The 24252-nt window shown below is 38.4% G+C and overlaps 1 protein-coding gene across 2 annotated transcripts in view; it reads left to right on the forward strand.

Annotated features, from left to right (window-relative positions):
• Window positions 1–11213: 11213 nt before the first annotated feature.
• The window catches only part of GBE1 (1,4-alpha-glucan branching enzyme 1), a 360857-nt gene continuing 347818 nt past the window's right edge, over window positions 11214–24252 (forward strand). Inside the window, exon 1 of one of the 2 annotated variants that reach the window (XM_036243257.1) lies at window positions 11214–11497. In XM_036243257.1, coding sequence (XP_036099150.1) covers window positions 11373–11497 — 125 coding nt within the window. In that variant the 5' untranslated portion in view covers window positions 11214–11372. The remainder of the gene's footprint in view (window positions 11498–24252) is intronic. The other variant, XM_036243255.1, reaches the window with a different exon arrangement.

Genomic DNA, 24252 nt, shown 5'->3' on the forward strand with positions numbered 1-24252 from the left:
ACTTACTTGTGTACCAGTCTAGATTATTGAAAAGCATTGCCTATGAAGCACATCATTCTTCTTTGCTATAATATTATCTTTGCAGAAATATAAATGCTAGTGGCATATTGAGTGATTATTATATGCTTAGTACTGTTCTTAGTACCTTACATGTATTATCATTTAATCCTCTCAATATGAGATAGGTACTATTGTCATTCCCACTTTACAGAAATGAAAACTGAGGTACAAAGAGATTGACTTGCCATAATCACACAGCAAGTGAGTGGCAAAGTTGAGATTCAAACCCAGCAGCCTGGCTCCAAGGACTCTGTCCTTAACCACATCACACTGCTATACATTAAAAACAAAACAAAACAAACAAAAAAAACCCCACCTACCTGGAAAGGTCTTTGTAGTTTACCTAAAATTGACTTCCAGGAACACGATTCAAAATGTTACTCAATATCTATCATTTAGAGAGCTATTTCTAACTAGAAGAGACAATTCAAAGTTCATAGAATTAGAAACTCAATATTTTTCTTTTATTTTTGCTACGTGACACCTGAGAACTAAGGTCTGAGCTCAAATACCATAGATTTTCTCTAGTGTATGATTTTTTTTATTTTTTTATTTTGTCAAGTATTATTTAACTTATTACAAGTTTGTTTGTTCGTTTTTTAATCCTCACCTGAGGATATTTTTCCATTGATTTTCAGATAGAGTGGAGGGAGGGAGGGAGAGAGAGAAACATCAAAGTAAGAGAGGCACATCGATTGGTTGCCTCCTGCATGACTCCAACCAGAACCAGGGATCAAATTGCAACTGAGGTATGGGCCTTTGACTGGAATCAAACCCGAGAGTCTTTGGTTTGTGGACCAATGCTCTAACCACTGAGCACCATCCAGGGCCCAAGTATTTTATTAGCCTCCTCAAATCCCTTTTGCTTGACTAGATGGCATATAAGTAAGCCAATTAATGTTCTCAAGTAGTCCTTATGTCATGTGATTTGCAGTTTCCAATCTGCAATCACTGAGAATCATTTTTAAAAGACTGAGTAGATATATTAGTATTTTAAGGCTGCAAAACAAATTACCCTAAACTGGTTGGTCTGAAAGCAAGGTGTTAGCAGGGTCACTTTTTCTCTGGAGGCTCCAGAAGAGAATCCATTCTTTGCTTCTTTAAGCTTCTGGTGTTTGATGACATTCTTAGCTTGGAGCTGAAAGAAGCTATCTGACCCTTTCTTATAATATTTTGTGTCTTAAAGGTTTGCAAACTTTTCAAATAGGAGCAACTGAGAAGTACTAAAAACTTCAGACATAAAATAATCACTAGAAATAACATAAAGGCATAAAGGAAGGCTGTAACTTTGAATAAAATAAAAATGACCATTTTGCTTGGGTAGGTCTGAGACAAAGGGAAATGATGTAAGTTCTAATGGAGAGGACCAGTTGTCCAGGGGATCTGTCATAAAAGAGCCTTTCACCTTTAGGCCACCTTTAGGTCACTGATTGTTATTCAACTTATAACAAGAGTAACTAAAAGTCATTATTACCTATAAACTATTAAGTACCATCTCTGGAAACATTTGTTTGCCTCACTCTGGTTTCCAGGTGGCGACAGTCATCATCATATTGAACGCTTACCATTTGTACATCTAAGTAGAGAGGTTAGAGGGTGAATGAGTCTGAAGACAGAATGACAGTCTCTTCCTCCAGGGTCCTCTGAGAGGCTTGGCAGGTGGTAGAAGGGAAGTTTAGCTGGCCACCTCTGCTGAATTTAATCCAGATATAAGTGGATGTCAGTCTAGAGACTTGGATACCAACACTTGTCAACCATTAGACCCACCTTTTTAATAGAGAATCTACATTACAATCTCATGTAAGGAAAATTGTAAAACTAGCTTTATAAGGTATAATTTGCACAACATAAAATCCAGCTGTTTTAAATGTATAGTTTAATTATTTAGGTAAATTGATAGACTTGTGAAATGCTTGCCTCATCCAGTTTTAGAACATTCTAATGGAGAATTTAAAGCTAATTATCTATCATATCTATCTATCTATCTATCTATCTATCTATCTATCATCTATCTATCATCTATCATCTATCTATTCTTATTTTAAAAAAGATAATACCTAAGTTACTGAGGAAGAGAGGTGAGAAAGAGCAAGAGATAAAGAAACAGTATTTTAAAATTTGATTATACTTTAAAGTATAATTTTAATACAATTCTGTGGTTTTTGAGCTGCCATTTTTCAAATTTTTATTTATGAATTACCTGATATTGTAAATATCTTTCTTTATTAATCCTCTCCTGAGGATATTTTTCCATTGATTTTATTTTATTTTTTAGATAGAATGGGAAAGAGGAGAGAGAGAGAGAGAGAGAGAGAGAGAGAGAGAGAGAGAGAGAGAGAGAGGACCAGCAATGGTAGAGAGACACATCAATTGGTTGCCTCCCAAATGACCCCGACCGAGGCTGGAGATCAAACCTGCAACCCAGGTACATGGCCTTGATTGGGAATCAAACTTCAGGCTGACGCTCTAACTGGGCCAAACCAGCCAAGGCTAATATTGTGAATATCTTGATGGATTATACCAAAGATCTTTTTATCATAATAATGCTTGAACATAATGCTTTATAGAAGGTAGGCATTCAAATAGTTAATATGGAAAATAAAAGGCCCCATCCTTATGTTTCTTCCATGTCTAAGAATTCTATATTTAGAATCACTGAATAAGTTTAAATATAATATGGAGAAATTTGAGTGTGTTATGGATATAGGGATATAAAAGCCACACCTTTCATTTTAAAGTCAGTGCGTTATTTATTAATAATAACAACTAATTACACAGTGTTTACTTTATGGTGGGCACTATCCTAAGAACTTACTAAATGGTTAAACATTCTTATTTAGTCCTCACCACTCTTTGCAGCTAAGAAAATGAAGGTCTAGGGAGATGAAGTAACTTGCCAGGATTATACATGGAGGAACTCTGATTAAAATTTAGGCAGTCTGGATTTAGGCAATTCGGAGTAATTGTTCACATCTAACCAAAACTACTTTTCTTTTGCCAACTATTTTTCTTTCCCTTGTGAAAGCAATATCTAGCACTAATAAAAATCTAATTTCTTCATTGTTTTAACCATCCATACTAATGGAATTCCGTGGCTAAGAATTTGTGTGACATGCCACCAGCACAAAGTTTCTCAGCCCTACTGACCTTCAACAAATCTCCAACTCTAGCTTCCTTCAAAGATTTAGTTTTTGAGCTCACACACTCAGCCTATTAGGCAATATTGAAAAAAAACTAACGATTGGGCCATGAGGCACTATTTCAGGTGTTTGCTATCCAGCCTCAGCTGTGCTCTCACCATTGTTCAGGGATCTTCTTGTTCTTAATTTGCTTTCTTTCTCATATCTCGTGGTGGCTACACATCTTTGTTTATTCAAATTCTGTCACAGCCTTGTATCCCTTTCTATCTCAATAGATGAGAAAGACATGATTAGCAGTTCCAAACCTTCAGAGATTATATAGGACAAGAACCAAAAACTGCCCATTGAGTTTAATAACTAGGTGGCTTTGGGTGTTTCGTAAAGAAGAGTTTCAATATTCAGTTGACCCTTGAAAAATGCATTTGAATTGTGTAAGTCCATTTATATGTGTATTTTTTCAATAAATATTGTAAATGTATTTTATTTATGATGTTCTTAGTAATACTTACTTTTTTTATGCTTACTTTATTGTAAGAATACAGTACATAACACATATAATGTGCAAAATATGTGTTGCCTATTTATGTTATCAGTAAGGCTTTTGGTCAACAGTAATTAATTTTGGAATTGTCACAGCTGTAAGTAATTAATTTTTTGAGGAGTCAAAATTTATATGCAGATATTCAACTGTGTAGAGGGTCAGTGCCCCTAAACCCTTTGTTGTTCAAAAGTCAACTATAGTAGAAACATGAGCCTGGCCACAGTAAATTAAATAGTGAATGAGATACTTTTTAAAGAATTTGACAATGAAGAAAGAAGAATGTTATATTCAAGGGGAAGAGAGAATTGAAGGCAGGGCTATTACTTACCTATACAAGCATACCTTGGAGATACTACTATGGGTTCAGTTCCAGACTACCAAAATAAAGCAAATACTGCAATAAAATGAGTCACATGAATTTTTTTGGTTTCCCAGTACATATAGTGTACTGGGTTTCCCAGTACACTATAGCCTATTAATTGTGCAATAGCATTATGTCTAATATTTGTACCTACCCTAATTTAAGAACACTTTATTGCTAAAAAAGAAAAAGTTAACATTTGCCCCTTGGGCTAGTAATAATCTTTTTGCTGGTGGGGGGGTCTACCTTGATATTGATTACTGATGACAGATAAGCTGGTGGTTGCTGAAGTGTGGGGTAGCTGTGACAATTCCAAAAAACAGGACAGTGAAGTTTGCCACATTGACTCTTACTTTCACAAATTATTTCTCTGTTACATGCATTGCTGTTTGATAGCATTTGACCCATAGTAGAACTTCTTTCAAAATTGGAGTTAATTCTCTCAAACCTGCTGCTGCTTTATCAATTAAGTTTATGTAATATTCTAAATACTTTGTAGTCAACAGTCTTCACAACATCTTCATCAGGAATAGATTCCATCTCAAGAAAGAAACACTTTCTTTGCTCATCCATAAGAAGAAACTCCTCATTCATTAAAATTTTATCATGAGATTGCAACAATTCAATCACATCTTCAGGCTCCACTTCTAATTCTAGTTCTCTTGCTGTTTCCACCACATCTGCAGTTACTTGCTCTACCGAAGTCCTTCAACACCTCAAAGTCATCCGAAGGTTAAATCAACTTCTTCTAAACTCCTGTTAATGTTGATATTTTTATCTCTTCTCATGAATCACAAATGTTCTTAATGATGAATGATGAATCCTTTCCATGAGGTTTTCATTTACTTTTTCCTTGTCCACCAGAAACATCACTCTCTCTGGCAGCTATAGTTTTACAAAATATATCTTTAAAGAATAAGACTTGGGTAACCAGGGACATTATCAATGATCAATAATATTTTGAAAGGAATCCTTTTTCTAAGCAGTAGGTATCAAGAGTGGTCTTAAAATATTTAGTGAACCACGTTGTAAACTGTTGTGCTGTCATCCAGGATTTATTATTTAATTTTTAGAGCCCAGGCAGAGTAGATTTAGTATAATTCTTAAGGACCCCAAATTTTCAGAATGATAAATGAGTATTGGCTTCAACTTGAAGTCACAGCTACATTAGCACCTGCAAGAGATTCAGCCTGTCCTTCGAAGCTTTGAAGCTAGGCACTGACTTCTCTATAGTTATGAAATTCTAGAAGACATCTTCTTCCAATGTAAGGTTGTTTCACTTACAATGAAAATCTGTTGGTTTTAGTGTAGTCATCTCCATTAATTATCTTAGCTAAGTCTTACAGAAAACTGGCTGCTTCACTTTGCACATTTATATTATAGTCAGCTTCTTTCCTTAAACCTCATTAACCAACCTCCACCAGCTTCAAACTTTCCTTCTGCAGCTTCACCTCTCTCAGCCTTCATACAGTTAAAAAGGTAGAGCCTTATTCTGCAAAAGGCTTTGGCTTAAAGAAATGTTGTGCCTGGTTTCATCTTCTATCCAGAACACTAAAATATTCTCCATATTATCAATAAGACTGTTTTACTTTCTTATCACTCATGTGTTTAATGGAGTAGTACTTTTTTTAAAAAAATTATCTTTACTATTGAGAATAGTACAGATGTTCCCTCTTTTCCCCTCACTGACCCCCCCACCTTGCTCCTGCCCCCCACCCAGGCCTTCACCCCTTCACAGCACTATTGTCTGTGTCCATTGGTTATCCCAACCCACCCCACTTCCCTCTGAAATTGTAAATAGTGCTACTATGAACATAGGAGTACAAATATTCTTTCTGATTGTTGTTTCAGGCTTCTTAGGATATATTCCTAGAAGTGGGATCACTGGATCAAATGGCAGTTCCACTTTAAATTTTTTAAGGAAACTCCGTACTGTTTTCCATAGTCGCTACACCAGTCTGCATTCCCACCAACAGTCCACTAGGGTTCCTTTTGTCTACATCCAGGCCAGCACATATTGTTTGCTGATCTGTTGATGGTAACCATTCTGGCAGATGTGAGGTGGTACCTCATTGTCATTTTAATTTCCTTCCAGAACTTTACCTTTACATTCACCACTTGGCTATTTGGCATAAGAGGTCCAGTTTTCGACCCATCTCAGCTTTTTACATTCTTTCCTTCCTCACTCAGCTTAATAATTTCTAGCTTTTGATTTAGTGTGAGAGGTGAGACTCTTCCTTTTACTTGAAAACTTACAGGCCATTGTAGGGTAATCAATTAGCCTTATTTCAATATTGTTGTGTATCAGAAAATAGGGAGGCCTAAGAATAGGGAGAGAGATTGGGAAATGTCCTGTCAGTGGAGCACTCAGAATACACAACTTTACTAAGTTCCCTGTCTTATATGAGCACAGTTTGTGACACTCCAAAACAATTACAATAGTAACATCAAAGATCACTGAGCTCATATTACTGTAACAAATATAATAGCAATGAAAATTTTGAAGTATTATGAGATTACCAAAATGTGATACAAAGATATGAAGTGAGTAAATGCTGTTGGAATAGGGGTGCTGACAGACTTGCTTGATTGCCACAACCCTTTGATTTGTTTAAAAAAGTGCAATATTTGCAAAGCACAATAAAGTGAAGCACAATAAAATGAAGTAGGGCCTATACCGTCATGTGCCGCATAAAGATATTTTACTCAATAGTGGTCCACATATATGATGGTGGTCCCATAAGAATAAAATGAAGCTGAAAAATTTTGATTACCAAGTGACATCTTAGCTATCTTAAAGTCATAAAACAATCACTACATTACTTATGTGTTTGTGGTGCTACTGGCGTAAACAAACCTACTTTATTGACAGTCATGGAAAGGTATAGCACATACAATCATTGAAGTAAGTTATTCCATCTAGGTTTGTGTAAATACAATGTATGATGTTTGCCTAATGACTTATTTCTCTGGTCACATCTCCCTTATTAAGCATTGCATGACTGTACAGTGCCCTTCTTTAGATTGAGAAATGCCTTCTTGTGGTGGACACACTTCTAAAAATTCATAGCTTGATGAGTGAGAGGAACCTTTGTACAAAGGAAACAGTTCTCTTTCCTAGAAACAAATGGCCTCATTTTCCCTCTTGGCTGGGCATACCTCATGCAGTGTGTAGCCTATAAAATTGTGGTTGTCTGGCATGAGGAAGGGATTTTAGTGTAACTTGTTCCTATAGTTATCACATTTTTTTGTGTGATATTTCTCAGCAGCATGGATACAGAAACGGAGAAAGCAAATTAATTGGTTCTAGGTTGAAGTTTTGCCATGTAAGCATGGTAAAATCCATCACAAAGGCACAAGACAGCTAACAACTCTGGCAAGTTTCATGGATAGTGAATCTAGGATGGATAGCAAAGGAAGATGCGGCAGGCATGATTATCAATCCTTCTTTTTCCATGTGAATTGAATCACCATTTAATCCAGAAGCTGGGCAGCAATGCAGTTAAGGGAAGTGAACCCAGTTCAAGCAGTGAATCACAACTGAAACCAGTCACGGTAGTCACATTCCTCTGGGTCAGTTTAGGGATGGGTATGTGACCTAGTTATAGCCAAAGGGATATGAAAGAAAGTTTTCCTGTAGGCAAAGACACACAGAATAAACACTCATTTTTCTTTATTATAATTACTTTTAAATTGAGAGAGGAAGAAAGAGAAACACTGATGTGAGAAACATCCATTAGTTGCCTCTTATACACGCCCTATCTGGGGATCAAACTTACAACCTGGGTATGTGCCCTGACCAGGAATCAAACCCACCACCTTTTAGTGTATGGGATGACACTCCAACCAACTGAGCAACATTTATTTTTCTTTTCTTTAGATGTGGCTATGAGGAAGTGATCTTAGAGCTGTAGCATCCATTTTATGACCATGATGGGGTAAACTTATCCTCAAATAATACATGAGAAAGTGAAAGAATAAAAGAAAAAAACCTGGTCCTCAATGACATTATTAAAGATGGAAGGGTTATGATCACTCTCTTCTTTCTGAAATTTCTCTTTTGTCTTCTCAGAAGCCACTTTTTCCTTTATTACCATACTGGCTTTTAATTAAACGTTACTTAATTTTTACTTCTCTCTCCAGAGTTTGGCTGAAGTTAATTGGATTTACTCTTTTTGTTTGATTTCTTTTAATGATTTTCAACAGGCAGGAATTTGTAGTTTTTATATTACTTATACCCAAAAATTCTTTTTTTTAATTTTTTTATTTTAAAAACAGCTTTACTGAGCTGTAATTCACTTATCATCTATCTACTTAAAGTGTACAATTCAGTAGTTTTTAGTCTATGCAGGGTTGTGCAACCATGAGCATAATCAATTTTAGAATATTTTCATCACTCTTAAAAGAAACCCTATGTCCATTAGCAGTTACTTTTCATCCCCTTCAGCCCTGGAAAACCAGTACCTATTCTGTGAGCTTTATGACAATGAAAACTTTTGTTCATCACTAATTCCCAGTACTGTGGAAACTGGCTGGCATATGGAACTTCAATACTTGTTCAACAATTAGCTAGAACAGGTCCTTGCTTTCTTGGAGTTTATATTTTAAAGGGGGAGATGAGTACATAAAAGACAAACAAAACAAAACAAAAAAGCCCTAAATTTTGTTAATTTGCATAGGAGAGAATGTGCTACAATAGAGGATATTAAGGACTCTATTTAGATAGCAAAATCAGAGATTTCTCAGAGATGAGTTGACATTTTTCCTGAAACCTTAATTAATTCTAGGAAGGAACAAGCCATGAAGAGCCCAGGAAAAAGAATACCCAGTAGAGAGAAGGGCAAGTGAAGTTTCAGAGGCTACAAATAACTCAGTACATTCCAGGAAAGACAGTGTGACTACAGAATAGTAAAGCCAGAGAATGATGAAAACAATGGTAGAAAGGCTGTCAAGAACCAGATTATACAAACCTTGTTAAGGAACAGTAAGAAGTTTATATTTAACTCCAAGTGACCTGACATGTCATTTAAGTTGTATGATTTATTCCTTGTGTAGAGCCTTACTATTCAAAGTGTGTCCCCAATGAGCAGCAGCATCACCTCTGACCTTTTTTAAGTTGCAGAATCTGAGGCAATACCGCAGAATTGAGGAAGAGTGTCTCCTTTTTTTTTTAATGCTCACCTGAGGACATTTTTGCATTTATCTTCAGATAGAGCGGGAGGGAGAAAGAAAGAAAGAGAGAGAGATAAACATAGATGTGAGAGAGACACATAGACTGGTTGCCACCCACACAACCCCAACTGGGGCGGGGGACAGATCGCAACAGAGGTACGTGCCCTTAGCGGGAACTGAACCTGGGACTCTCTGGTCTGCGGTCCAATGCTCTAACCGCTGAGCCAAAGCAGCCAGGGCAAGAGTGTCTACTTTTAACAATATCCCCAAGTGATTCATCTGCACATTAAAATTTGAGAAACACTAGAGAATGGATTAGGAGTGAGAAACAATAGAAGAAGGGAAACCAGCTGGGTATGTTAGTCCAAGTGAGAGATGAAGGCCTGTGTAAGGATGATAACACAAAGGATAAGAAGACTGATCTAGGGTTTATTTTGGAGATAGCTGGTTTAGGTCTCTTAGCCAGCTAAACAGAGATTACAGTAGGCAGGTATCCAAACCACCTGGATTTCTGAGAAGTTTAGGATTGGAGATATAGCTATCCTGGTCTGTTGGATAGCCTGCTTCTGAGTTTGAAGTGTTGTTTACAGTGTTTTATATTTACAAACGTTTGCATGTTGTCATCTTTATGGAAAATCAGACATGCCATTCTGAAGGCTCTCCAAGTCCTCCAGTCTTCACTTTGAGGTTCTCTGTTACTAGATCTTTCAAGTCCTTTTTAACCTGTTCATAAACAAATGTTTTGGATGTCTTAACATTCAAGGCCCATGGCTGATCAACACTATTCCTTGTGTACAGCTCCTAGGATTCTCTACATCTAGTTTTAACTGGGACAGATATCCTCAAGCCTGTCCAGCTTCTAGGTAAAAATCGGATTGGAAACTCCTGGCTGGTGGGTCCAATTCTCTTAGTATACAATTCCGTATTCTTAAAAAAATGATGGAGCCAGAAGCAAATCAGTTCATGGGAATGAAAGAACATAAATAAGTTCTAAGTGGGTAAGACTACACAGTCCCCCATTTTTAAGCCAAAAGAGAGAGCAATTTCTTCCATCATCACTTCCTTAATAAGCGGCACAGCTGAATTCCAATTTAACAGCTCTTCCCTATCTCTCATGTAGGCTAGTATTGTGAAAAGTTCAGAAATAGCCTAAGTAGAACGAATGAACATCAACCTTGGGAAGCACTTCAAGTTTTGATTACGATTTCCAAAGATATAACAAAAAATGGTAAAAGTCAAGCTACTCTTGCAATATAAGCTAAATTCAATTTTGTTTGTATGACTAAAGGGTATTTTCAAAGCTGGTCTCCACTTTTTAAATAGTTTGCTACAACAATGATCAATTATAAACAAAAACAAAAGACCATTTCCCCCCTAAGGTATGGGAATGAGAAGTTCTTGCCATGGTTTCAATTCTCAGCCATTGGTAACCCTGAGAATACTTCCACACCGCTAGTGTGTTCATGGAGCGATTCCAGGATCCTGCCTCTTTGGTTAAATTTAGGAGACGGGAAAACCTAGCAGATGTCCAGTTAACTAATGATACTTTTTCAAGAGTTATTACTATATGTATATTTGGCTGTTTCCCACTCTGTGATTCACTTGATCTGCCTGATAACTACCCTAACAACAACAAAAAAATAATCTAAGAACTCTGAGCAGAAAGTTTCAAAAAAACTAGATATCCATTTGGAGGGGGTGCCGCCAGTGGGAGCTGTTTAACGAAAAGCAGAGGGTTCGCTCCGGAGCCAAGAGCGGGTCAGGGTAAATACTGAGTTGGGTGGACTCGGACCCGCGTCCCCCGGCCTCTCCGCCTGGCCGGGCGTAGGGCTGGGGAGGAAAAGGCCGGTCTGCGCGGCCTCCCGGGGAGCCGCGTGGGTGGCGGAGGCCAGGCCCCTCCTCCCCGCGGGATGTGCGCTCCGGCTCGCCGTGGTCACGTCCCTCCCGCCAGCGCGGGTGAAGGGCCCGCGGACGTTCTCGGGCTATAAAGGGCCTTGGGCGGCCCCGCCCTCGCCGCTTTCCTCCAGGCTCGAGCGCCCGTCCGGCTCAGGCTCCGCTCGACCCTCTCCAGCCTCGGCTACTCGGGCTGCGGCGGAAGATGGCGGCTCCGGCCGACTGCTCGGAGGCGGCGCTGGCTGCTGCCCTGGCGGACGTGCCCGAACTAGGCAGACTTCTGGAGGTTGACCCGTACCTGAAGCCCTTCGCCCAGGACTTCCAGCGCAGGTACCGCCAGACTCCTTCGGGGATATCCTCCCCATCCCCCGATTCCCAGGAGCGCAGGCTCAGGAATGGGGCCTCCCCTCGGCTGCAGGGCGCGTGGCCCCGCCCCTCGGCGCCGCCCCCGTCGGGCCCGCCCCCCGCCGGGCCCGCCCCCCGCCGGCCCCGCCCCCGGTCTTGGAGGGAGCCCCTTCCGAAGCTGGGCGTCGGGTCGATTTTAGTAATTAGGCCCTGTGGTTTCCGGTGCTGTTAGATTAAAGACTGGCCCCCTGACTAGGCGACCAAGCGCGGAACTAACTTTCCTCCCCTCCTTTCCCCTCGAGTCAGTGGTTTTGCGCCATTGAGTACGTGCTTTGCTCCTAGTGCTGGCTTCCTCCGCTCTGATGCAGAGCGAGGCTTTGCCACGGTGCGTTTCCTGACCTTTCCGCGCACCCGCGTGACCCTGTGCTTTCTGGTGTGCACGACACAGGGCGTGTGTAATTGCGCTTGAACGTTTTTCTAGTTTACTTAATAGCAAATATTGTGATTTTTATATCTAACAGGATTATTTCTGGCAGCTTTTATTCTTTCCTTGTTAATACACCCCACTCTCAGAGAAGATTAAGTAATCTTTGTCAACCCCTTCCTCCCCAACGTTGATGATTAAACTACAGCAACACTCAGTGTTTGGCATTGCCAGCCTGGAGAGGGTGGAAGGCAAAGGAAGCCAAACTTCCCAGAAGCCAATTTAGAATGTTCTAGTTTTAGCTTGTCTCTCATGCTATAGTAAATTGGTTTACTACAGTTAAGTTGCTGGGATAATAATGCTAGTAGTCAGCTCAATTTAAGATAGTTTTTCAAGCCAGGCAGAAAAAGACAAATACCACATGATCTCACTTATTTACGGAATATAATGAACATAACAGTCTGAGGAGTAGGTAGACCCGGAAACACAGAAATAGGGTAGAGACTGACAACCCTCAGAAGAAGGGGTGGTGGGGGGAGGGAAGAGATAAACCACAGAACTTATATGCATGTATGCATAACCAATGGACATGGACAACAAAGCGGGTGGGGGGTGTCAATGGGGTAAAAAAGGAGAAACATCTGTAACAAAAATAAAATTTAAAAAAATACAGTTTTTAAGAATACTAGTTATAGTAATTACATTTATGAGGTTAGCATATTGTGATTTAATGATTTAATGGTTTCTGCCCTTTTAGCTGAGCAACTTGAGAAAGAAAATAGTTATGGCAACAGAATATACATAGTCAAATTTTCAAGAACAGAAAACATCTAGCTAGTTACTGGCAAGAAGGAGTATTGGGGATAATGAAACACTGTTGATGAGGAATTAGAAAAAAAAAGCCCACTTAAGTTCATGACCTTGCATTGTCACTTATTACCTGAATTCAATTCAGCAACTGCTATTAAGGCATCCCTAAGGGACACAACATTGAATACAACATCTCTTTCCAGAGCTTGTATGTCCTAATGAATGAACCCTTCTCAAAGTAGTCACCTTGAGCTGTTGCTCAGTTAATCCGATGATTAGACCCTTATATAAACCAGCAGCCTTATGAAATTGCTTTCAGTATTTACAATATTGCTTTCAAAGAAACCGTTCATAATCTTCATAGTTCAATCTATTTAGAAATAGTCAAAAATTTTAGAGCAGAAGGTAGTGGTCAGACTTTTTTGATGGGTTTATTAATGATGCTTTGTGAAATAAGACATTTCTGAGAGTTGTGGAAATGTTTTCTCTGTGCGTCCTATCACCACCCCCCCCTTAAAAAATGATTACAAGCACACATCCCTTGTTAAGTGTTTCTTTCATGTAATTCACTTCAACTGCATTAGGATTGAAGCAATTATAATCCTCTTTCATGGCTTGTCAAAGCTAATGAGAGGGGTCAAGGTCAGAATAAAGAAGTGGGGGCAATTTAATGTTCTTGGTGAGGAGGCACAATGGGCCCTTGTGCCTCGCTCTGACCTGGATTCTACTTCTGGCCTTGGTTCTGAGTAATTGCCATTTTTCAGCACACACATTCCATTTAGGCATATCAAACAGTAATTTGGCATTTGGCAGCAGTAACTTACTGTTAATATTTGAAGAGTAAACAATTCCTTCTTCATGAAATTGGTCCTAGTTACTTTTTCTATTTTCTGTTTATTTCTAAAAACTCACCTGGGCAGTGTGTCTTTGGCCTAACACAAATACACAACCAGTCAGACATTTAGGTGTAAGTATGCTTACTAAGGATTGAAGAAAATTTGGAGTACAAACAATGTATAAGAATTGTGAGGCGGGGAGACAGTTTTTTCTCACTGGTACTCTGTCTCATACTTCCCCAACCAGTGTACTTTCATTAGAAATTCTGTTATGTACATTTGTTACTCTTGTTTACCTTTTCTGTAACTTTAAGAATGTTGAATCAAGTGTGAAGATTAGTGATTTACTCTGTCCCATAAAATAAAAATCAGTACATTAGAGTGAGTGACAGCCCCTATGATGTCTCATTGATTACTGCCTAAGATGGGATTTTCCTCTGTTTTTTTTTGTTTTTGTTTACTTGTTACTTACACTGCAATTAGTTGCTGTGATCATAATTCCAACACCTTCCTGTTTTAAAGCAGCAGCATTTCATTGTCCCCATAAAACATGCCAAGGTGAGAAATCTATAGGGCTCTCTTCTTATGGCAGCCACTCAAAGCTCTGGGCTTATGAAGGCTTTGTCTTGAAACATGTTTTTGCAGTGTCAGTGGCAAGGAACAGAGAACATGTACTATGCACTATTTCTTACACCTTTTGCCTGTGTTGCTTCTGCTGCTATACTGGCCAGTGTAAGTCAAATGTGACTTCTGAGCCATGTGAGTAGAAGAGAGAATTGACATCCTTGAACAGCTTGAAAAACAGCACAGTTAAATAACACTTGTTTATACCCTCTGTTTAAAGTTTATATGGTACTTTTACATACATTATGGAATTTAATTTAATCCTCATAATAAAACCGTAAGGTAGGAAGGCTGGGCATTTTTGTTTTCCCTGTTTTACAGATGAGAAACCTGAGATTTGGTGACTGGCTGAAGTTGACATGGCTAATAAGTGCTGCAGCTGGGGTTAATCTTTGTTTACTAAAACTGTTCTCAACAAGTTCACAAACAATGATTTCTTGGTAATTTAGAGGACATGTCGAGCACTGGACATTTTGGACCACTTAGATTCTCAAAGCCATGATACTGCCGCTCTTGCATTTCTTCTGTTATCTCTGGTGGTTTCTTCTCAGCCTCTTTCTGTTTAATACAGGAGATTCTCATGGCTTTCCCTAGGTACTTTTATATGTATTTCTACTTTTTCTAGTATTCTCATTCATCTCATGGATTCTGTCTATGTACTTATGTTGCTTATGTCTGTCTTCACCCCAAATCTTTCTCCTGGTCTCAGACATATTTATAAACATCTTCATTTTGATGTCCTATAAGAACATCACTTAACATGTATGAAACTGAATTTATGTTTTTTTTATATCAAATCTGTTTGTCCCTGTATACTCTATCTCAGCTTGTGGTGTCTTCATTTACCAACTACTCAAGTCTAAAACTTAAGAATTATCCTTAATTACTCTTTTCTCCTCCTTTTCTCTTATCTCCAACTTTAGTCAGTTAATAATTTCTATTTTTCAAGTACGGGTCACTCTATCTCTACTGTATTCATCTTACTTAAGTCACTAGCATATCTAGCTTGAATTACAAAAACAGCCTTATAATAGTTCCCCTTTTTAAAATCTTCTCAAAAATTCACTATGGCTCCTAAGGTGTAGTGCAGACACCTTCTCATGAGTTACAAGATTCAGTATTATCTGATCCCTGTCTACATTTTTAGCCTAATCTTTGGACCCTCCCTTTCACCCTGTACCATCTAATCACCCTGTACCATCCTGTACCATCTAATCAGAGGGAGTTTAAGAGTTAGAGGGGTACAAGGGATGTCTGGTGTCCATTCTGTAAGGGACACTAAAAGATCTCTAGAATAAATATGAAACGTGATATTTGACTTATAGATGTACTTCTTTCTTAAATATTTAAGATTTTAATTTCTTATTTTGCTTAGGCTCACAAGAAGTTAGGATCCTAGCAAAATCATTGAATAAAAGGTGAGAGAGATCAAGTAGTAGATCATTTTCTACTTTTTTTATTAGTCCTCACACAAGCAAATTTTTTCCATCGATTTTTTCATACAGTGGAAGGGAGGTGGGGGGGCAGAGAAACATCGGTGTGAGACATCAATTGGTTGCCTCCCACACGACCCCGGCTGAGGCCAGCGATCTAACCTGCAACCCAGGTAGGTACCCTTGACCAGAATCGAACCCGAGGCCCTTTGGTCTGCTGGCTGATGCTCTAACTGCTGAGCCAAACTGGCCAGGGCACCCTTTCTACTCTTTATGAGAAAAGTGACTCTTTGAGTTTAGTAGAAATAAATTAATAAGTGAACCCTTTGTTTAATTTTTATTAATAGAAAATTATTTTTCTCTATCCCATAAAATAGATCTTTAACACATGTTTCAAAGAATATCAGTTTGAAATGTCCAGAATGTTTACTGTCTTGGATGCTACAAGTTTTTTTTCTAGCCATAGGTGCAGCTGTGCTTTTGTACATGCTGTTTCCTCTGATAAGTTTCTATAGAGGCTGCAGGACACAGCTTAGGGATTTATTACATGCCTTTCCTAACTTCTCATTATTCTTAAATCTTCTTCCCACAACTTGCTTACTAACTTGAGCACCTCCATCCTAAAGGTGACCATCCACTGTGACATAGTTGTCTTTCTGCCCTTTTGTATCCTCCACTAGATAGTTCGCTCTCGTAGGTGGACCTTTTATTGTTTGCTCATTGTTGTAGTCTCACTCTGTAGACCCACACTTGGCTTAGAGGAAAACAGTGTAATATTTGAATGAGCAAATGATTGAATGAATGTCTTCTGATCCTTTCTTTTTTCCACACTATTCAGTCTTAGGTCAACTCACCTGAAGCTAAAAATGTTGGAGATGCTACGATGGATGGAAAGAGGAGTAGTAGTTACCAGGAGGTTAGGTGTGACAGTCTGGGGAAGGGGAATATATGTTCAAATAAAGAGCTGAAGATAACCAGAGAAAATCAAGAAAATCATTGTTAATTAGATCCTTCCATACTCCACAGAGACTAGAGGTTTAATCACTGAAGGAATACACAGTTTGAGAGAGCCTCAGGTCAAATTGAGTGCCCAAGAATGGGAGGAGAGGTTTTTGTGCGCCCAAGTGTGTTAAATATTATAATTACAGTGAACATCTCTATTTTGTTAGAAATAAAAATAGCTTTTACATTGGTATCTAATCAGAATTGGAAAGTAGTTTGGATTTGGTGTTATCACTAACCCCACCAAACATTGATTCTCGCAGCACAGAAGTTTTATATCAGCAGAATGGTGCATTTTTTTTTTTTTTTTTCTTCTTCCATGTCTGGCTAAGTTGTGGGCTCTGAAGAAAGTCAAATATCAATGAGTCAAGAAGGCAGGGATGCAATACGAAGACTGCAGGATGCATCTGGCCTGCTCTTTTGTACTAGTAGATTCATTTGCCCTTTGTAGCAGAGATCTGTACTGAATCTGGAACCACCCCTAAGTGCTCTACAGCCCCCTGCCCATCACTGTAGACCCATCCCTAAGTGCTCTACAGTGATGGGCAAGGGGCTGTGATCTCTTCTCATTTTCAAAGTGCCTTAAAATAACTTGATGGAACATTTTGGTTTTGTTTAGGCTATGGTAATACCTGCTGTACCACCTCCTGAGAAGTGACACTTTGTGTCAGTGGTTTGCAACCAGTGTGCTGCAAGAATTTTTAAAACTTGATACTACCTGATCATTTAGTCAGGGGCACTGACTTCTCTTCACCTAGATTTTTTTTTCTCAAATTCAAAATGAGTGTTTTAATTTTAATTTTTTAATTTTTTATTTTATTTTTGTTACAGATGTTTCTCCTTTTTTACCCCATTGACACCCTCTTCCCCATCCCCCCAACCCCGTCACTGGCTTTGTTGTCCATGTCCATTGGTTATGCATACATGCATGTAAGTTCTGTGGTTTATCTCTTCCCTCCCCCTACCACTCCCTCTTCTGAGGGTTGTCAGTATCTACCCTACTTCCATGTATCTGGGTCTGCCCTATTCCTCAGACTGTTATGTTCATTATATTCCACAAATAAGTGAGATCATGTGGTATTTGTCTTTTTCTGCTTGGCTTGTTTTGCTTAGGATAATACTTTCCAGGTCCCTCCATGTCATCTCAAAGGATGAGAAATCTTTCTTTCTTACAGCTGTATAGTAATCCATTGTATATATGTATCACAGCTTTTTTATCCATTCGTCTACTGATGGACACTTGGGCTGTTTCCAGATCTTAGCTATTGTAAATAGTGCTGCTATGAACGTGGGGGTACATATATTCCTTCTGATCAGTGTTTCAGGCTTCTTAGAGTATACTCCTAGAAGTGGGATCACTGGGTAAAATGGCAATTCAATTTTTAATTTTTTGAGGTAACATCATAGTGTTTTCCATAGTGGTTGCACCAGTCTGTATTCCCACCAGCAGTGTACTAGAGTCCCCTTTTCTCCACACCCTCACCAACACTTGTTTGATGATTTGTTGATGGCGGCCATTCTGACAGGTGTGAGGTGATACCTCATTGTTGTTTTAATTTGCATCTCTCTGATGATTAGTGATGTTGAGCATTTATTCATATGTCTCTTAGCCATTTCTATGTCCTGTTTGGAGAGGCGTCTATTTAGTTCCTCTGCCCATTTTTTTTTTATTGGGTTCTTTGTCATCCTTTTATTGAGTTGTATGTGTACTCTCTATATATTGGAAATTAACCCCTTATCTGATGTATTATTGGCAGTGATGCTCTCCCATACAGTGGGTTGCCTTTCCATTTTGATAGTTGTTTCTTTTGCTGTGCAGAAACATTTTAGTTTGATATAGTCCCATGTGTTCATTTTTTCTTTTGTTTTTGTTGCCCTAGGGGACGTATCAGTAAAAATTCTGCTGCGTATGATGTCCCAAATTTTGTTGCCTACATTTTCTTCTAGGATTTTTATGGATTCACAGGTCACATTTACATCTTTTATCCATTTTGAGTTTATTCTTGTGCATGGTGTAAGTTGATAGTCTAGTTTAATTTTTTAGCATGTAGCTGTCCAGTTTTCCCAACACCATTTATTAAACAGGCTGTCTTTACTTCATTGTATACTCTTGCCTCCTTTGTCAAATATTAATTGAGCATAATGTCTTGGGTTCATTTCTGGATTCTCTATTTTGTTCCACTGGTCTGTATACCTGTTTTTTGTGCCAGTACCAGGCTGTTTTGATTGCAGTAGCTTTGTAGTATAACCTGATATCTGGTATTGTGATCCCACCTAATATGTCTTTCTTTTTCAAGATTGTTGTGGCTATTTGGGGTCTTTTTTGGTTCCACATGAACTTTTGCAGTATTTGTCCTAGTTCTGTGAAATATGTCATTGGTATTTTTGATGGGGATTGCATTGAATCTATAGATTGCTTTGGGTAGTATGGACATTTTAATTATGTTAATTCTTCCAATTCATGAACAAGGTATGTGCTTTTACTTTTTTATATCTTCCTTTATTTCTTTATTCAATGTCCTTTAGTTTTCTGCAAATAGGTCCTTTACTTCTTTGGTAAATTTATTCCTGGGTATTTAATTTTTTTGCTGCAATGGTAAATGGAATTGTTTTCTTAGTTTCTCTTTCTGAGAGTTTATCATTGGTGTATAAGAATGCCACCGTTTTCTTGACGTTAATTTTGTATCCTGCTACTTTTCCAAATTCATTTATTAAGTCCAGTATATTTTTGAAGGAGTCTCTAGGGTTTTCTATGTATAATATCATGTCATCTGCAAATAATTACATTTTTACTTCTTCCTTTCCAATTTGGATCCCTTTTATTTTTTCTTCATTTCTAATTGCTGTGGCTAAGACTTCCAGTACTATGTTAAATAAGAGTGGCAAAAATGGGCATCCCTGTCTTGTTCCTGTTCTTAAGGGAAATGCTTGTAGTTTCTGCCCATTGAGTATGATGTTGGCTGTAGGTCTTTCATATATGGCCTTTATTATGTCAAGAAATGATCCCTCTATTCCCACATTGCTGATAGTTTTTATCAGAAATGGATGCTGGATTTTGGCAAATGCTTTTTCAGCATCTGTTGATATGATCATGTGGTTTTTATTCTTCATTTAATTTATGGGGTGTATCACATTTATTGATTTGCAAATATTGTACCAGCCTTGCATCCCTGGGATGAATATCACTTGGTCATGGTGAATAATTTTTTTGATGTAGTCCTGGATCTGATTTGCTAGTATTTTGTTCAGAATTTTGGCGTCTATGTTCATCAGGGATATTAGCCTGTAGTTTTCTTTCTTTGTAGTGTCTTTTTTTGATTTTTGGAATTAGAATTATGCTGTCTTCATAAAACAAGTTTGGAAGTCTTCCTTCTTCTTGAATTTTTTGAAATAGTTTGAGGAGAATGGGTGTTAGTGTTTTTTTGAATGTTCCGTAAAACTCCCCCGTGAAACCATCTGGGCCTGGGCTTTTGTTTGCTGGGAGAGTCTTAATTACCTCTTCAATTTCCATAGTTGTTACATGTCTGTTCAAGTTTTCTATCTCTTCACGGTCCAGATTTGGGAGACTGTGTGTTTCTAGAAATTTGTCCATTTTGCTTAGATAGTCGAATTTGTTGTTATATAATTGTTATAGTAGTTGTTAACGAACTTCTGTATTTCTGTGGTGTGAGTTGTTACCTCTCCTCTTTCATATCTGATTTTGTATATTTGGGTTCTCTGTCTTTGTTTCTTGGAGAGTCTAGCTAAGGGTCCATCAATCTTGTTTCTCTTTTCAAAGAACCAGCTCTTTGTTTCATTGATCCTTTGAATTGTTTTTTGGTCTCCATTTCATTTATTTCTGCTCTGATCTTTACTATTTTCTTCCTTCTACCTGCTCTTTGGTTTTCTTTCTGTTTACTTTCCAGTTCTTTAAGTTGTGAGGTTAGATAGTCTATTAGAAAATTTTCTTGCTTCTTGAGGTAGGTCTGTAGTGCTATGAACTTCCCTCTCAGAACTGCTTTCGCTGCATCCCACATATTTTACGTTGTTATGTGTTCATTTTGATTGGTTTCCAGGAAGTTTTTTATTTCTTCCTTGATCTCCTCAGTAACCCATTAATTGTTTAATAACATGCTATTTACCCTCCATGTGTTCAAATATCATTGCACGTTCTTGTTGCAGTTGATTTCTAGTTTCATTGCATTGTGATCTAAGAAGATGCTTGATATGATTTCAATGTTCTTGCACTTGTGGAGATTTAGTGTGTTTCCTAACATGTGGTCTATCTTTGAGAATGCCCCATGTGCACTTGAGAAGAATGTGAATTCTGTAGTTTTGGGGTGTAATTCTCTGTAGGTATCTATTAAATCTATTTGGTCTAGTGCTTCATGTAGAGTCTCTGTTTCCTTGCTAATTTTTTTGTCTAGAGGATCTATCTAGTGATGTCAGTGGGGTATTGAAGTCCCCTGCTATGATTGTATTGCTGTCAATATCTCCTTTGAAGTCCCCCAGGAGATTTTCAGTACATTTTGGTGCTCCTATATTGAGTGCGTATATGTTTATCAAGGTTATATCTTCCTGTTGAATAGATCCTTTCAATATTATATAGTGGCCTTCTTTGTCTCTAGTTATGGCCTTCATTTTGGAATCTCTTTTATCAGATATGAGTATTGCTACCCCAGCATTTTCTTCCTTTTCATTTTCTTGGGAGATTTTTTTCCATCCGTTCACTTTCAACCTATGTGAGTCTTTTGTTGTGAGGTGGGTCTCTTGTAAACAACATATTGATGAGTCAAGCTTTCTTACCCTATCAGCTACTGCGTGTCATTTTATTGGAGTATTCAATCCATTTACATTTAAAGTCATTATTGATATGTACTTATTTATTGCCATGTTTGTTTATTGTGGTTATATTTTTTTTCCTATTTCTTTTACTAATTACAGCAGTCCTTTTAACATTTCTTGCAGTGCTGGTTTGGTGCTAATGTATTTCCTTCACCTTATTTGGTCTGGGAAGCTTTTTATTTGATCTTCTATTTTGAATAATAGCCTTTCTGCGTAGAGTAGTCTTAGATTCATATCTTGTTTTTCATGACCTTGATTACTTCATGCCACTCCCTTGTGGCCTGTAGTGTTTCTGTTGAGAAGTCAGTTGATAGCCTTATGGGGTTTCCTTTGTAGGTAACCTGTTGATTATCTCTTGCTGCCTTTAGGATTCTCTCTTTGTCTTGAATTTTTGGCATTTTAAATACTCTGTGTCTTGGTGTGGGCCTGTTTGGGTTCTTTTTACTTGGGTCTCTTTGTGTTTCTTGAAATCGAATGCCTTCTTCCTTCACCTAGTTAGGAAAGTTTTCTGTCACTATTTCTTCAAATATAGTCTCTAACCCTTGTCCATTTTCTTCCTCTTCGGGGACTCCTATGATGTGCATGTTATTATGTTTCCAGTTGTTCCACAATTCTTTTAAGCTGTCTTCCTGTTTTTTAATTGTTTTTTCCTTTTGGTTTACTGGTTGGTTCATTTTTTTTCTATCCTGTGTTCTAATTCACTGATCTGGTCTTAAGCTTCCTCTATTCTGCTGGTTAGTCCTTCCAATGTGTTCTTAATTTCTGCTGTGTCATTCTTCATTTCCATTGGGTTGGTTTTCAGTGTTTCTATATCTTTATTCATGGTGCTAATGTCCTTATTCATGCTATTGAGCTTCCTTAAGATCATGGCTCTGAACTCTACCTCTGATAACTTGCTTAGCTGCATTTTGTTGATCTCATCTTCGACAGAGTTCTCTTATTCTTTCATTTGGGATTTGTTTCTTTGTTTCACCATTTTGGCTATCTCAGTGGGTTTTGGAGACTGCCAAATTTTTCCTGTGTGTGTTGGTGTTCTGCTGTTTGTGGCTCCCTCTCCTGGTTTTGGATGAGTGAGGGAGGACTCACGTTAAACACCACTCTCAATTCTTACTTTCCTGGTTAGGGTTGCTAGCCCAGGAATGGTTCAGTTATCTTCTAGCTTTTTGCCTGGAGGGTATCAGTAGTGGTTACTTGAAGAGCCTTGGGTTCTCTGTTGAATGAAACTGTCTCAGGTGCTCAGTGTAAGGAGATTTCCTGAGGGTGGAGCAGATGCTGGTTGTTAATGAGCCTCAATTTGCCTTTGAATGGGTGGGGTTGAATCTCCAAAGGAGGGGCCGCTGCCTCTCCCCAGTGTCCTGGGAAGGAGTAAGATGGCCCCTGTCCTGTGTGGCTGCAACTCAGCTTAAGCTCTGAGTGTCCTCCAAATCCTGAGTGTTCCCAAACAGTTCCAGTCCAGTCCGCCCTCCCTCTGCTGGAGCCCATGGTAAGAGGCTGTGCCTATTTTAGCATCTGTCCTGGCTCTGTGCTGTGGAGACACTTGGGGCTTTAACCCCAAGGGCACTGCCCACAGCTAAAGCAGCTGCCTATCATAGGCTCCCACCCCCCCTTCTTGTGCCTCCGCAATCCTACCAGGATCGAGTCAGTGTCCCTGGTTATATGATCCTCGCAAGCTGCTTTTCTTCTGCTTTTTCCCGACAATAATGTCTTAATTCCAGTTTTGTCCTGCGAGATGGTCTGTGTAGCTACCATTCACTTTGCCGCCATTTTTCTTTTCCCCTAGATTAAAAAAAAAGAGACAACAGCCAAAACAACAATAGCTGTCCAGTATGAATGCCCTGTCTTGAACCATAAATATATGTCATATAATACAGTTGCATTTTTTTTTTCTAAAATATACCTTTATTGATTTTTTTTTTTTTAGAGAGAGAAGAAAGGAGAGAGAGAGTTAGAAACATTGACGTGAGAAAGAAACATCGATCTGCTGCCTCCTGCATGCCACCCACTGGGGATCGAGCTGCAACTTGGATATGTGACTGACCAGGAATCCATGGGATGACACTCAATCCACTGAGCCACACTGGCTGGGCTAGAGTTGCATCTTACTAGTCATGTTGCATAATAGGTTGTGTCTGATTGGTTAATTTTTGGCACCAGAAATTTTTTTATACAAGTATAGGCTCCGCTTTTTTAAAAAGTCTCTGGAGCAAAAAGGGTAGGTAATTACTATTATTATTTTTTGTAAATTATATTTATTTTTGTCAGATTGGCAACAAATATATTTTTTTGTTCTGCCAAAGAATGTCAGTAATTAGTTTATGTTTGCCATGAGAAGGAAAAGGTTGAAAATCTCTGTTTTATGTGGTTACTTCTTGGAGAATTCAGTTCAGCTCCCATGAAGCTGGCCCTACTTCATCAGTGAGATAACAACAGCCCCTGACATGTGCTGTTGTTTTAGACTGATAAGTGTATCATGCTGCTGTTACTTGAAAGCATGTATTAAGCTTCAAATATACATTAATAGATATTAAGCTAAAACATAAAAGTGTTTTCATTGGAGAAAATTGCTGCTACCAAGTACCTTTCATTCTAAAGTAAGTTTATTTTTTACTAAAGAGTAGATTTTCTTCTTATGTGTGTGCTCATCAGCAGATGCTCACTATTGCTTTGAATCTATGGTTCTTTTGTGTTTAATATCCCTATTCTCTTTTGTGTTTAGGGTAACAGGGATTTAGTATATTGACAAAAGGTAAAACCTCACCATGAACATGTTATTATACAATCTACATT

The sequence above is a fragment of the Molossus molossus genome, unplaced genomic scaffold (genome assembly GCF_014108415.1).
Source record: "Molossus molossus isolate mMolMol1 unplaced genomic scaffold, mMolMol1.p scaffold_m16_p_5, whole genome shotgun sequence".
Taxonomy (NCBI): Eukaryota; Metazoa; Chordata; class Mammalia; order Chiroptera; family Molossidae; genus Molossus; species Molossus molossus.